This window comes from Camelina sativa, chromosome 4, assembly GCF_000633955.1.
Source record: "Camelina sativa cultivar DH55 chromosome 4, Cs, whole genome shotgun sequence".
NCBI lineage: Eukaryota > Viridiplantae > Streptophyta > Magnoliopsida > Brassicales > Brassicaceae > Camelina > Camelina sativa.
This window is the reverse complement of record NC_025688.1, coordinates 25,785,518-25,799,349: the sequence shown is the minus strand read 5'-3', so window position 1 is coordinate 25,799,349 and position 13,832 is coordinate 25,785,518. Positions and strand designations below refer to the sequence as shown.

General features: G+C 38.2%; 1 protein-coding gene and 1 pseudogene across 1 annotated transcript; one reads left to right on the top strand and one right to left on the bottom strand.

Moving 5' to 3' along the window:
• LOC104782468 lies at positions 2,465-4,298 on the top strand. Its single transcript, XM_019244334.1, has one exon. It carries the CDS (start codon positions 2,525-2,527, stop codon positions 4,289-4,291), a length of 1,767 nt encoding a protein of 588 aa, XP_019099879.1. The 5' UTR covers positions 2,465-2,524; the 3' UTR covers positions 4,292-4,298.
• LOC104782467 lies at positions 4,435-13,712 on the bottom strand (annotated as a pseudogene).

Below are 13,832 nucleotides of genomic sequence, written 5' to 3'. Positions count from 1 at the left end.
TCCAGAGATTGGTTTCGTGGAGTTTTTCGTCAAAGTGTTAACGGTGGATATGGTGCATATACTTGTGAAAAATGTCAGAACAACAATCTGTGCTACTAGGAAGGATGTGTGGGATGGAAAAGAACTCGAATATGTCTTAGAAGAAGATGACATAACACAAGGTGATGGGCCTTTTGAGATGATATATATCAGAAAGGAGTGATACTTTACTTTCTTCATGACCATCAGCTCCGGCTCGAGGTCAGCATACGTTATGATGAAAAAAAGCTTTGTCAAGCGTGTATCCTCCCTATCTACTATTCTTGTATGGAGTGTGAATTTAGCCTTCATGAAACATGTGCGAATGCTCCCCGTAGGATTCAACATGCGTTACATCCTCATCCACTTATTAATTCTGGAAGGTATAAGCATGACACACATTTGTCTAAATTAGACATCAATACTGAGTTGAAAATTGAAGAATATGGAGAGAGATGACTGTCCCTTTCTCATCTCTATCTACTTCGTCGTCTTTATTAGCTCATAATATCTCTGGGGTCTATGTAGTAAACAGACTTCTTTACATATATTCTATGTGTTTTGTAGTTTCGTTCATTTTTTACGTTTGGATTATATATATGCTCAGGTTTTTATTTCGGTTTAGTTTTGGTCGGGACAGATTGAGAGATATGACAGGCATTGAAGTGAGGTTCATAAAATATTCAAATTGAAATTTGAAAAATAACTTCAAACAAGAAGCAAATGAGATTTGCAAATGCATTAACTTCTCAATCACTACATTGCCGCTAAACATTAAAACTAAACCAGCAGCTGCAACTAGATCACAAATGCATTTACACATTGTTTTGCAGTTCACATCAGAATCTTGTCTTATCATGCTGGGAAATGAAAATGGCAAAATCAGTAATAACGGAAATTTGTTTTTTTCTTCTATTTTTTAATGGGCTTTTTTCCGAGCTCAAAATTTCCCAATTCATCACGAGTATCCCGGTTTAGTTATGGTTTATGTTTCAACCGATCCACGATTTTCCACCCGAGATTACAACAATTCATAGCTTAATGTCGTTGAAACAAACTTTCTAATCTTTTCTTATTTAAAAATAAAAACGTTTTGCAATTTGGTTTTAATTCGATTATTTTACTTTCAAATTCAAAACCTTATTTTGGTGTGTTTCATTAAATCTGAAATTATAGTCTATTTCGCATTAATCAAGAGTCGGAAATTAAAAAAAATGACGTAAACGATATGCAAAGAAAAGTTGATTCTTTATTTGCATCTAATCTTTTCTTATATTTAAAATGGGAAAATCACATTTTAAACCTTCAAAATGTAACTGAGTAGCACTTTAAACCTCGAGAAAATTCCATAAACAATATAAACCTTTAAAATGATTTTACTAACACTTTGAACCTTTAAAATGATTTTACAAACACTTTAAACCTTTAAACTAATTTTCATGTTTGTACCGCCATAAAAATTTACCAAAATAATAGTATTTGTCAATGCAAAATAGTTAAACTATATTAGTTTAATTTAAATTTTAATTAGTTTTAGTTTTTATAAATAAATCAAAAGAGAACAAAATAAATTTGTATTCATCTTTATCGTAGACAAAACTTTTACAACGTCATTTTTCCTATTATTAATCTTTTTTAATAAATGCATTTTCTCGATTCTGATTAAATCGATTGACTTCTCATTGGAAACCAATGAATATTCTAAATATATTGTCGTCTTCAATTTTACATTTATTAAATCTTTTAACCTTACCTCTCATTCTTCATTTTTTTTTGCTTTGATGTATTTTTTTGTTTTTAATTTTTTTTATCAACCGTAATAAATAATTAAATTAAATTAATAAATAATTTAAACAAATATTTAATTCAAACCAGCATAGTTTAACTATTTTACGTTGACGGATATTACTGTTCCGTCAGTTTTAATGGCGGTGCAAACAAGAATGTTAGTTTTCAGATTTAAAGCGTTAGTAAAATCAATTTAAAGGTTTATAGTGTTAATGAAATAATTTCAAGGTTTAAAGCGCTACTCAATGACACTTTAAAGGTTTAAAATGTGATTTTCCCTATTTAAAAGTTAAAACGTTTTGCAATTTGGTTTTGGTTCGGTTATTTTACTTTCAAATTCAAACCTCATTTTTGTGTGTTTCTTGATTGAGTTCATTAAATCTCAAATTATTCTCTCTTTGGCATTAATCAAGAAGAGTCAGAAATTTTCAAAAAAGACGAAAACGAAATGCAAAGAATAGTTGATTCTTTATTTGCATGTAAAGAAGAACATTATTACCACTAAAAAGAAAAGAACACAATCCACCATTCTTTATTTATGTTCTTACTTGTTAAGGATCCAATAATAAAAACTAGAAGAAAACTTTTGGAATCAAATTTTATATATATTTATAGTGGAAAATTGTTAACAACTTGATATCCTGTATGAAAAGAAAAATAAAGATTTTAAAAGAGCTTTTAACAGAAATACAATAAAGAAAGACCAAGAGAGTGTGACATGTATTCTAACGGTGCATTTCATGAGGAAGAAAAGGATGGCAAACTATTATTGAAGTACCATCACCCTGAGTATTGTCCTACACCACAAACACAGTCCCCAACCTCTTCCACTGACCTTCCTCTCCAACCTCTTTTATTATGCCCGTTCAAATACATGTCTTCTATAACAGCGAACTCTGATGATCATCCTGGAATGCCTTTGTTTTGGTGCAACAATAGAGAATTTGATGCCAGTGGTGAATGCTACATATGCGAAGGCTCAAATTTCGGCACAGGCTATTACTTTTGTACCTACTGTGACATAAAATTACATAAAGAATGCGTTCAATCTCCACCTAAAATCAAACACCCTTTCCACCCTGAGCATTCTTTCCAACTTTTCTTGCATGATAATTTGTCTCGCAAAATTAAGTGTTTGTGTTGCGGAAGAAGAGCAGATTGGTTGATATATCATTGTACCATATGTCAGGCTTTTATGCATCCAATATGTGCGATGAAGCCAATACCCTTTGTTATAGACCCACCTAAAAATCATGTCCACCCTCTCACTTTCTTCCCCAGACAAACTTCCTTAACTTGTAACCTTTGTGGTATGTTGAGAAAAATTCATCCCACCTACGTCTGTTTCAGATGTAACTTTGTTGCTCATAATGATTGTATGAATTTTCCACACATAATCAAGATATCACGTCATCACCATCGTATCTCCTTCACTCTTTCTCTTCCATCTAGAGAATGGTTTTGTGGAGTTTGTCGTTTAAGTATTAGCAATGATTGTGCTGCATATACTTGTGACAAGTGTAGTGATTATGTTGTTCATCCAATATGTGCTACTGGGAAGAATGTGTGGGATGGAAAAGAACTCGAAGGTGTATCAGAAGAAGGTGATATAACACAAGATGATGGGCCATTCGAGGTGATATCTGAAGGAGTGATACTTTATTTTCTTCATGACCATCATCTCAGACTCGAGGTTAGCAAATTTTATGACGAAAACATGCTTTGTCAAGCGTGTGTCCTTCCTATATATGAAGGTAACTTCTATGTTTGTATAGAGTGTGAGTTCATTCTCCATGAAACATGTGCTAAAGCTCCTCGTAGAATCCAACATGCGTTACATCCTCATCCACTTATATTGGAGGTTGCCGAAAGATTTACTCACAGTATTGTCCATTGCGACACTTGTGGTCGTCCTTCTCTTGGCTTTGCCTATGGGTGTAGGGTATGTGACTTCAAGATAGATGTAAGGTGTGCTTCAATTTCTGAGCCGTTTTATTATGAAGGTCATGAACATCCCTTGTTCCTAGCTTTAGGTCCAGAAATAAAGCCCATATGTCACGTATGCAAAACAGAATGTCTAAAACCATTAAATTGCATCAAATGCAGTTTTATTCTATGTTTCAAGTGTGCAACCTTACCATACAAAGCAAGGTATAAGCATGACACACACTTTCTTACAATTTCATGTGATGATGAAGTAAGTAAGAAAGAATGGTGTGAAGTATGCGAACGTAATTTAAAAGATACATGCACAAAAGTATTCTACTGGTGCAACGAGTGTTACACCACTTGTCATATTGAGTGCTTAATTGGTAGAGACCCATATATGATGCCCGGTCAATATTTTCAAAAATGGGTAACGAGGGCTCATGTTCTTCGCAAACGTAATACTTCTCGACCATTATGTGGTTCTTGTAAGAACCGCTGTCTAGGGAGAATATATGAGTTAGGCCACCGTAAAACATGTTCATATGAATGTATTTAAAGAACCCAAAAAAAAAAAAAAGTATTTAAACAACTTATCAATCCTCTGAATAAAGTGTAATTTCTCTTTTACTTCCAGTTTGGTATTAATTAATAATGTCTTTAAACTATTTATCATCCGTTAAGGCAATGGCTTTGGTGATCTAAACTTCAAACAAGCAAATGAGATTTGCAAATGCATTGCTCAATAAATAAAATATGTCAATGTCAAACATCATTACAATGCCGTTAGACTTTAAAACTTAACCAGTCACCGAAACCTAAACCTGATTTTAGGACAAACGATCTGCAACTAGAGAACTGCATTTACACATTGTTTTGCAATTCACAACAGAGTCTTTTTTATGATAAATAGAAACCGCCATTCGCTCCACTCTTTATGTACATCTCAAAACAAAACAGTGGAGACTGAATGGTGTAGCTAAATGAACCATACCTTCTTTTGTTGTCAAGTCAGAAAGAGTTTATGTCTGAGTCTGGGACGGGGACTGAGTCTGAGAGGGAGATTGAGCCTTAGTCTGAGACGGAGATGGAGTCTGAGTCTGATTCTGAGACGAAGACTGAGACTGAGCCTGTGTCTGAGATGGAGAATGAGCCTGAGTCTGAGATGGAGACTGGGCTTGAGTCTGAGACGAAGACTGAGACTGAGGCTGAGACTGAGACTGAGACTGAGACTGAGACTGTTCTTCCCCAGGTGGTGTGGCATCTTGGTTGTTCCTGTCTCTATTTCCGCTAGGTCGAGGTTTTGGGAAGTATTTGTCAATGAATTCTTCAGCGCGGTCGGGGTATGTCGTCATCAGATAGTTATTGAGGGATTTTCTGTATGAAAAGTCCTGTTTGGTCCCATCAGTTGAAACAACAAAGAAGCACCTGCTATCTGAGAATGTGGTGTGCTTATCAACCTACATTGTTGTTTAACCAAAAATTTCACATCAGACATAAGGCGAAGTAAGCTTCAGAAGAGAAACTGAATTTGTAATCGAGCATGTTGTTTACCGTGATGAAATCAACACCAGAACCGAGCTTTTTCTCTTTTTCGGGATGGAAGTTCAAAATCTTCTCCAGGACAAACGTCTTGTCATCATCAGAAATTGGGTCTCCATCAGGGTACCTTCATCGAAAGAACACAGTTTTAGAAAGATGAAGCATAATAGGTATATGGAAATGTGAAACAGCATAACTAATTGTACATAAAACTGGATATTGGATAGACTGAGCTTAAGAACTAGAAAGGCATACCCAGACAGATGCATTATTTTCCTGAGAGTCCTCATGACTGGCTCAACATCTGAGAGAAGCTCTTGCTCCTCAGAGGTGAATGAGTCCAAGCGCTGTCTCGTTGCTGTAAACATGGGAGCCAAATTATCCTCAGATCTAGGTGGCCTAGGAGTATGGTTCCTTTTTCCTTTCCAGTCTGCAGCACCACCATTGGACCAGCCTCCATGTGAGCCATTAGATGGAAATTTCTTGGCTGGATTTCCCCACTGGATTCTCTCTTTATCATCATTCTCTCTACTTTTGGTCTCCTTCAAGGAAACCCACGGATTTCCATCATCTTCATTGGTATCATTGTCTGCTGCAGTGGGACTTGGCTGTCCCCAAGATCCCCAAGCAGCAGGACCTGATTCAGTTTCAGAATTCTTTTTGTCCCCGGTACCCCAACCAGAAAGATCTGATTCAGTTTCAGAATTCTTTTTTTTGTCCCCGGTACCCCAACCAGCAAGACCAGATTCAGTTTCCGATTTCTTTGTGTCCCAAGCACCCCAAGCAGCAGGACCTGACTCAGTGTCAGATTTCTTTGTGACCTGGGAACTCCAAGCATCAGGTTCCGAGTCAGTTTCCATGTTTTTTCTGTCCCAAGTACTCCATGCAGCAGCACCTGTTTTAGTTTTGTCACTAGAACCCCATGTAGCACCATCTGACTCAGTTTCCAAGCTCTTTTTGTTCCAGGGACCCAAAACACCAGCACCTGATCCAATGTGAGAATTCGTTTTGTTCTTCGAACCCCAAGCAGCAGCATCTGATTCAGTTTCCGAGTTCTTTTTGTTACTAGAACCCCAAACAGCAGCATCTGTTGAACCCCATGCAGAAGGAGCTGATTCAGTTCCCCAGTTTTTTTTGTCCCAAGATTTGTCTGAAACAGATTTGAGTCCCCAAACGTCAGAAGACAGCTCACTATTTTCTGGAACAATAGAATCTGTATGAGCTGGTCTTCTTTCCCAGTTTGGTGTTGTATTTGCATCATCATCCTTTGTCTTTAAGCCCCAAGCACCCCCTGAATCTGACTTGGAAGATTCTGGCGCATCTTTTTTAGTGTTCCAACCAGACCAAGCATCTTCCTTCTCCACATTTGTAGTCTTTTCCCAATTAGACTCCGGGTCTGCCTCACCCCCTGTGCTTTTTGAGACTCCCCATTCTGAGCCACCACTGCAACCATTGTCCCACGAAGAACGTTTCTCCCAGTTGGATTCTGACTTGGAAGATTCTTGAGCATCTTTTTTAGTGTTCCAACCAGACAAGGCATCTTCCTTCTCAACATTTGTAGTCTTTTCCCAATTAGACTCCGGGTCTGCCTCACCACCTGTATTTTTTGAGAGTCCCCATTCTGAGCCACCACTGCAACCTTTATCCCACGAAGAACTTTTCACCCAATTGGATCCTGATGGCTGGCCTTCTTCATATATAGTTTGGAAATCGGCACTGTCCTCAAATTTAGGCTCTCCAAGGGCAGAGTCTCGCTCGGGCGATTCAGCCCATTCAGCCATTTCTTCCTCTGTAACATCAAAACCAGGGGAAGACACATATGCATCTGCATTTGTCGTGGATCTGACCATTTGGAGGAAGCCGTACACATCTGTTTCTTCTTGATCATCTAGACCAGTCTGGAGATAGGTTGACAACAAATTACATTAAATTGCGTAACAAGCTTATATGAGAAAACCTCAGTCAATTGGTATATGATTCCCAGTGAGAATGTATACCTCTTTTTGGTTCCATAGAAGCTCAAACTGTGAACCTGTACCAACATCCACGCGTTTTCCCCAAGAACAAGACCCAACGACTGTTGATAGAGAATCTTTATGACATTTCTCAGCCGCTTTCTCAAAACATCTTCTTGGTGTCTAAAAGCACAAAAAGTAATTCCTGTTAACATGGAGCCAGTATAAAGTCTTACAAAATAATTTGTACTAGACAATTAAGGATTGAACTACTAACAATCAGAGTTGCTTCTGTGAATGGAGCCTTAATGTTTAAGGATCGGGTCAAAGCTTTGTAACCTCCAGAATTGAAACCCAACATATTCCCTGAACAAGTCATGTTGTTTGCTAGGAGAATGATGTGTTCTTTCAAGACTCCTCTGGAGACCATTCTCACTGAAGCTGATAGACGCTGCAGATCAAATCAACATCTTAAATTTAACTTCGTTACACAAACAATAACAAACATGATACCAAACATGTAATATGTCAGAAGTATCATGACTTAAGTGTAAGATCCAGTGCACGGATCACGTCGTAAGTTATTAAGTACCTGTACTGCTTGTTCAAAAGCACAGGATAACCCAAGCAATTCTTGCACTTGCTTTACAGAATAAGGGATTGACCGTTTTGTGTCTATCAGATGAAGCACTGAAAGACATGAGTCTATCACAACCCTCCATGCATCACCACTTTGCTTGACAGCAGATTTTTCAACAGTGACATCCAAAACCCATTCCCCCCGGCGGGATGCATGACGATTCCGGATCCACGTTGTCATGTCTGAACTATGCCAGATTATATTTGCTGAGCAAATCCGTGGATCACCTGCTCAGTTTAGATACAGGAGTATCATCAAAAACATTTATCTAGAAATCTTACTAAAACATAGTCTTTCTTAATAGCACAGAATTTCGATCACAACTTGGAGGACAAATCAATCAGACTAGTTGAGAAAATATTTTGGTTCATTAAACTTCTGGCAAATAACAAAATTTTGCAAGCCATATAACTAGAAAATTTTGCAAGGAAGACTCTTTCATATACATTGCACCCCCATCAAAGAAGAAACCGACTGGAACGGAAACAAGAGAAATAAACAAAAATGAAAGTGTTATTCAAGTACCTTTGATCACTGTATCCAGCAGAACCGGGTAAATTGTATTGCAAAGAACATCAAGAATTCTTTCTAGATCAGGATCGGTGGCATTGTAGGAGAACATCAAACAAGGCATATCTGAATCTTTGCTCCCACAAGGATCTCGGAAAGAGCAGCACTCACTGTTCATTGAAGAATAGATAATTACAATTAATTAACAGAAAATAAAGTTAAACATGTAGACATAATGATATGAAACAACAAAATGGAAAGAAAATAACTGGAAACCTAGAAATCAACATCAGACTTGCTTCTGGAAAAATTATGCATAACATTCAACAAAAGACGACATTCAGAGGAAAAGCGAATCATTGTACAAACCTGACAGACAAACTTGTTCTCTTGAAGTCGTCAGTAGCTTTCTTCTTTTTCTTTTGTCCTAGTGAATTAATTACATCCTCACACTTTTGAAGGATATCCTGCATACTGATGTTCCAATCTTGCAACAATGTCTAGTAAACCAAAAACACCAATTACACAGCAAGAAAAGGATAATACTATAGTAAAGTGTTTCTATGACAGGTAAAGGCTTTCATAAAGATTCAACAGTAAAAGAACCAGAATTCAAACCTTATTAAGATGAACATGGCCATGTAGGCATGAATCAATTCCAAAAATTTCTGATATAGTTTGTTGCTTTCTGTATCTGCATGCAAGTAAACAGAAAGCATATTGCAAAGAGGTTTAGTAAAACCGAAAAAAACAAAAATTAACAGAGCAACATACGAAAGTAAAACCCAATTCTTACTCGACGAGGAATTCCACTGCAGTATCTTTAAGACTAACTTTCTTCAGCTTGTTCCTGACTGTGTAAGCAGCATTTTCCTGGCAAAACCTTTTTCCACAATGGCATTCATTTAAATATAGGATTACGCGCCGATCATTAGTAGTGTTTTGGAAATTGACTTTGCAGAGCAGAACTTCCTGGGAAAAGGACAAATACAGAAAACAATTATACAACAATACAGATGATCAAAGCTGTATTAAGGAGGCAGCTTTGATATTGCTATACCTTCATTAGCTCCCATGATGAATTACTATTTGGAGTGGAATCAAGCACTGCCTTATACGCAGGATTTGACATGGCAGTAGCTGCCAATACTCCAACAGGTTCTCCCGCCTCAAAAATACCTTGATGTCCATGTTCAGAATCAACTCCATATTTGAACTGGACGACTGAGTTACTACAGGTGTTTCTTACAGTTCCATCGTTTGTAATCACGATATCCCGAAGAACAGCCATCAGATTCTTAAAGAGAGTTCCAGGCTCAGCTAACCCCCTTGAAGAGCGAACAATAACCTCCCTTGCTGCAATTGAATGAGCCATCTCTTCATACGGATCCAGCCCATGAAAGAAGCAGCCCTTCACTATTCCAAAATCGCCAGATGAAGAAATCCTGCCGTACTGTCTCTTACAAAAGAGAGCCATGTCCTCTACCAGAGTCTTCGTGTAGAATTTCTTCTTGTCAGAAAGCTGAAGACCCAAGAAGCCTGTCTGCTGCACCAGCTTGTTGATTGCTGAGTTACTCTTGATGTCGATCAAGTTCCGCATGGAATATGACTTCAGCATAAAGTTAGCAGCCACTTCCTTCACTTTGTGGATGCTGTTCTCTAGTTGCAATTCATCTTCATATGATAATCTCAAGCGAGACACCATGGGTGAAATCTCCCGGATTATTAGGTTGTGAATCACATCCATGTCTGCCCTAGACATGGATAAGTCTTCCAAACTTACACTAAACCCCTCAGCAAAAAGACTTTCCATCAAAAGAGGTTGTAGCGAATCGAAGAATCCAAGTGCCTCCTTTGGACCCTTCTCCAGAAAGATTGAAGTTACAATGCCATTGATGATGGATGCCATCGCATCAACCCCGAAATCAAACCTCAGCAAATCACTTCCATCAACCATGAATCTGTCACCTTTGCAGGTCAGACGCTCTGGAAAGGCAAGCTGTAGAATCTGAAAAACTGTCCAAGCTGGGCCAGATTTACTGGACTTCCTTAGTGCTGGTGGTGGCAGAGACAGAGAGCCATACATAGCTAACTGTTGAGCAGTTGCCTTGTCCAGAAACACCCGCTCCAGCAAAACCCTCAAAGATAGTAAAGAATCACAACCCATCTGCAAAATCAGCTGTCCAGTATGGGAGCTAAGCAGTTGCTTCTCCACAGAGAAGAGCTCCATAACCTCTGCCTTAGCACTAAGTGACTGTGGGTAGAACAGATGGACACAATCACCATCAAAATCAGCACTGAGGGGACTACACATCAGAGGGTTAATCTTCACGGTGTTATCTTCATGAACATACACCCGAAGCGCTTGAAGAGAATGCTTATGTGTCGTCGGGGGTCGGTTGATAAACACAACATCCCCATCCATGACCCTGCGATGAACAACCTGCCCAGGTTTAAGCACAGTGTGCTCCTTGGCTCCATCCCTTAAAGAATAGGTCGTCGAACCTTGAGTATAACTCAAACACAACTTGTTGTCTACTAACTCTTGTAGATAACTTATGTTGTGGACACTAACCCTTTCCTCAAAAGTGATTCTCTGCGCAATTTCAATTGGGATGCCTACCTCATTCACATCTCTGTACGCATCTCCAGTGATGACGCTACGGGAAGAGAAACCTGAACCCTTTCGGATGAAATGTTCTCATTTTTTCTGTCCAAGCTTTTGAAGATGAACTATCCGAGATCTTAGACACCCCGTATCTCATGTCAATGTTTCTTGTTGCTTTGGCAGTACCCCTAACCTGCAGATAGGTATCCACCACTCTAAACATTCCATTGGCTTCAGCTTGATGCGACTCAAAGTTTGTCTCGCCAGACCTAGAGCTTGTTATGGCTATCACTTTCTTAAGAACGTCTTTTAGCTCAATTCTGGAAGGATCCTGGAAAAAAGAATGACACAAATCCAGGAGTTACAACATAATCCAAAGCATTCAATAAACTCAACACAGGATTTTAGTGTCAACTGGCTTACCACTGACATGGAGCTGAAACCATCAGAAACATCTGGCACTGACAAACAGTTAGGCGGGACTGGAAGATATTCTATTATGTATCCTTCTTGAGGAATATGTCCCTTTGCTGTGAGTTTCTTTTTTGTTTCTTCAGGGATCCGTCTTAGAATTTCCTTTACCTATTTGTTTTCCCAGCATATGGAAAAGGACATGGAAAGAACATAATCATCAGGTTCCAGAGACAAAACATCTTTAAAATAGAGAATGAATTTAAACAAACAAAAAGAATGTAACCATAAACAGAAACATAAGCACGAAGAAGAAAGTAAAAAACCTCTCTTGCCAGCAGGGGCCGCGTATAGTTGCTTCCATAGCGGTAACCATATCTTTCCAAGAAATTCCAGCAACCCGCCTGCAGTCTTGACCTAGATGGGAGCTTCAGTTCTAGATATGAGGCCCCATCCGATGATCTATCTCTGATTGAGATGTTTGAAGCTTCCTAATACAATAACTCAGTAGTTAAAAATCCAAGACGTTCAGCAATAATACATATAACCAGTTAATGTTTCGTGGTGCCACAAAAATACCAATAACTACTGCTTCGCAATAATTAATTATTGTTACTTTCATTGAATGGATCAAAAGAAGCACAATTACTATATGCAACTAGTTGACGGAAAACTTGGACAACTAACTAAATGCTGAACAATCAGAATGTATATGGTCCCATAAGAAACATTTATCAACTTCCTTTTCAGGTAAAAGGAAACAATCAGAATGTATATGGCATTACTCACCTCACAACAGACACCTAATAAGCGCTCCGCCAGACCACCACTTGTGCTCTGTACTCAGAAAGGTGAAAAACATTGGTCGAGATTTTATATGGTTTATGAAAGATTTTACAAAATCATATCACATGGACTTTAAGAAAACTCAACGAGGTAATACCTTTGCCTTCTTTATCTTCAGACATTTCAAGCACAGAAGGCTCAGCATTTGTTTCAGTTCATTAACATGAGCAGGATGGTATATTGGCACTGGAAGCTGAATATAACCAAAATGACCTGAAGATGTAGAAACAAAGATCGATACCTGAAGAAGTATTCCAACAAACAATGGCAGAAGAAAAATATAGGAAATACAGAACTGGATTACCTTCACATTTATCTGGCTCTGTCGCACCGCACGATTCACACCTGCCAAACTCCAGAGGCAACCCCAAGAAGGGGTTAGAGAGTTGACTGGCATGATTGATTGAAGATTCACTAATCGATGCTACACACTGCAACAAAGAATTAAAGTCCAGTGAGAAATAGAAGAGTGGCAGAGGATATATCGCAGAACAACATATATATGCAAAAGTGTAGCACTTAGCATTACACAGAGCTGAGTAGGATTATACTAAAATTCATGAATTTAGTGCCAAGCAAAGCATAACCAAAACATAGAGGGTTTTGGCTATTCGCAAGCCTTAGTTCTGAAAAACTCATGATGAACAAAGCCGTACATGCAACTTTTTATCACTCTTGGAACCAAAAAATTGCAAAACAAAATGGATCAAGTCCAGAGAGTAATAACTTACAATCTCATGGTTACTTGCAAGACCAAATGTGATTCCAACAATCTCTCCTTCTAGCATTTCTGATGAAGAAGATTCTTCCTCCATGACACAAAACCCTAAAAATTGAAACCAAACACAAACAAAACCGAGTTAGCAGATGTAAAGCAACAGAGAAATAAAAGACATTTGAGCTATTTAACTTGAGAAAACCCATAAATTTCCAAATAAAAATCGAGTCTTTGAACAAAAAAAAATACAAAAATCAAGAACAACTTCTCAAATCTGGAAAAGAAACAATTTTTCCACTCGTTTCCACAAAATCGAAGCAGTAGTAACACATGGTAAACCAAAAAATCCGAAATTTCAACCCTACATTCGAAACCACAACAAACCCACAAAAACCCCAAAAACACACACACACCGGAGTCATGATGGAGCTTTGTTTTCCCGTTTAACATCCCAAAAAAAACGAGTTGGGTAAGAAGAAATACCTAAGAATCGACGATTTCAACAGAGGATTTGACCCGGTTTGGTTCCTGAACCCGGAGAAGAGACGAAACAACGGGTCGGGGGACGAGGGTTTTTAAAAGAGGGAGGAATCTGAGTGAGTGAGAGAGAGAGAGAGAGTGAAAATGGCGGAACTGAGAGAGAGAGACCCAGAAAGAAGAAGAAATTGTGAGAGAAAGAAGGTTTTGAGTGACACTGCTTTGCTTCTTCTTTTTTTTTTTTCTCTCCCAAAATCTTTTTTTGTTCTTCAGTCTCTCCAAAGCTTCCGTCTTTATGCATGCAAAGGGGGAAATTTTTCAGTTACCTAAAGATGTCAAATTTATTTTCTCTTTCTTTGTCACACGATTAATAATAAATAACACTTGGGGAAA

Bases quoted from the DNA above. Each gene is read 5' to 3' on its own strand.
- LOC104782468 (XM_019244334.1), top strand. From the start codon at position 2,525: ATGTATTCTAACGGTGCATTTCATGAGGAAGAAAAGGATGGCAAACTA.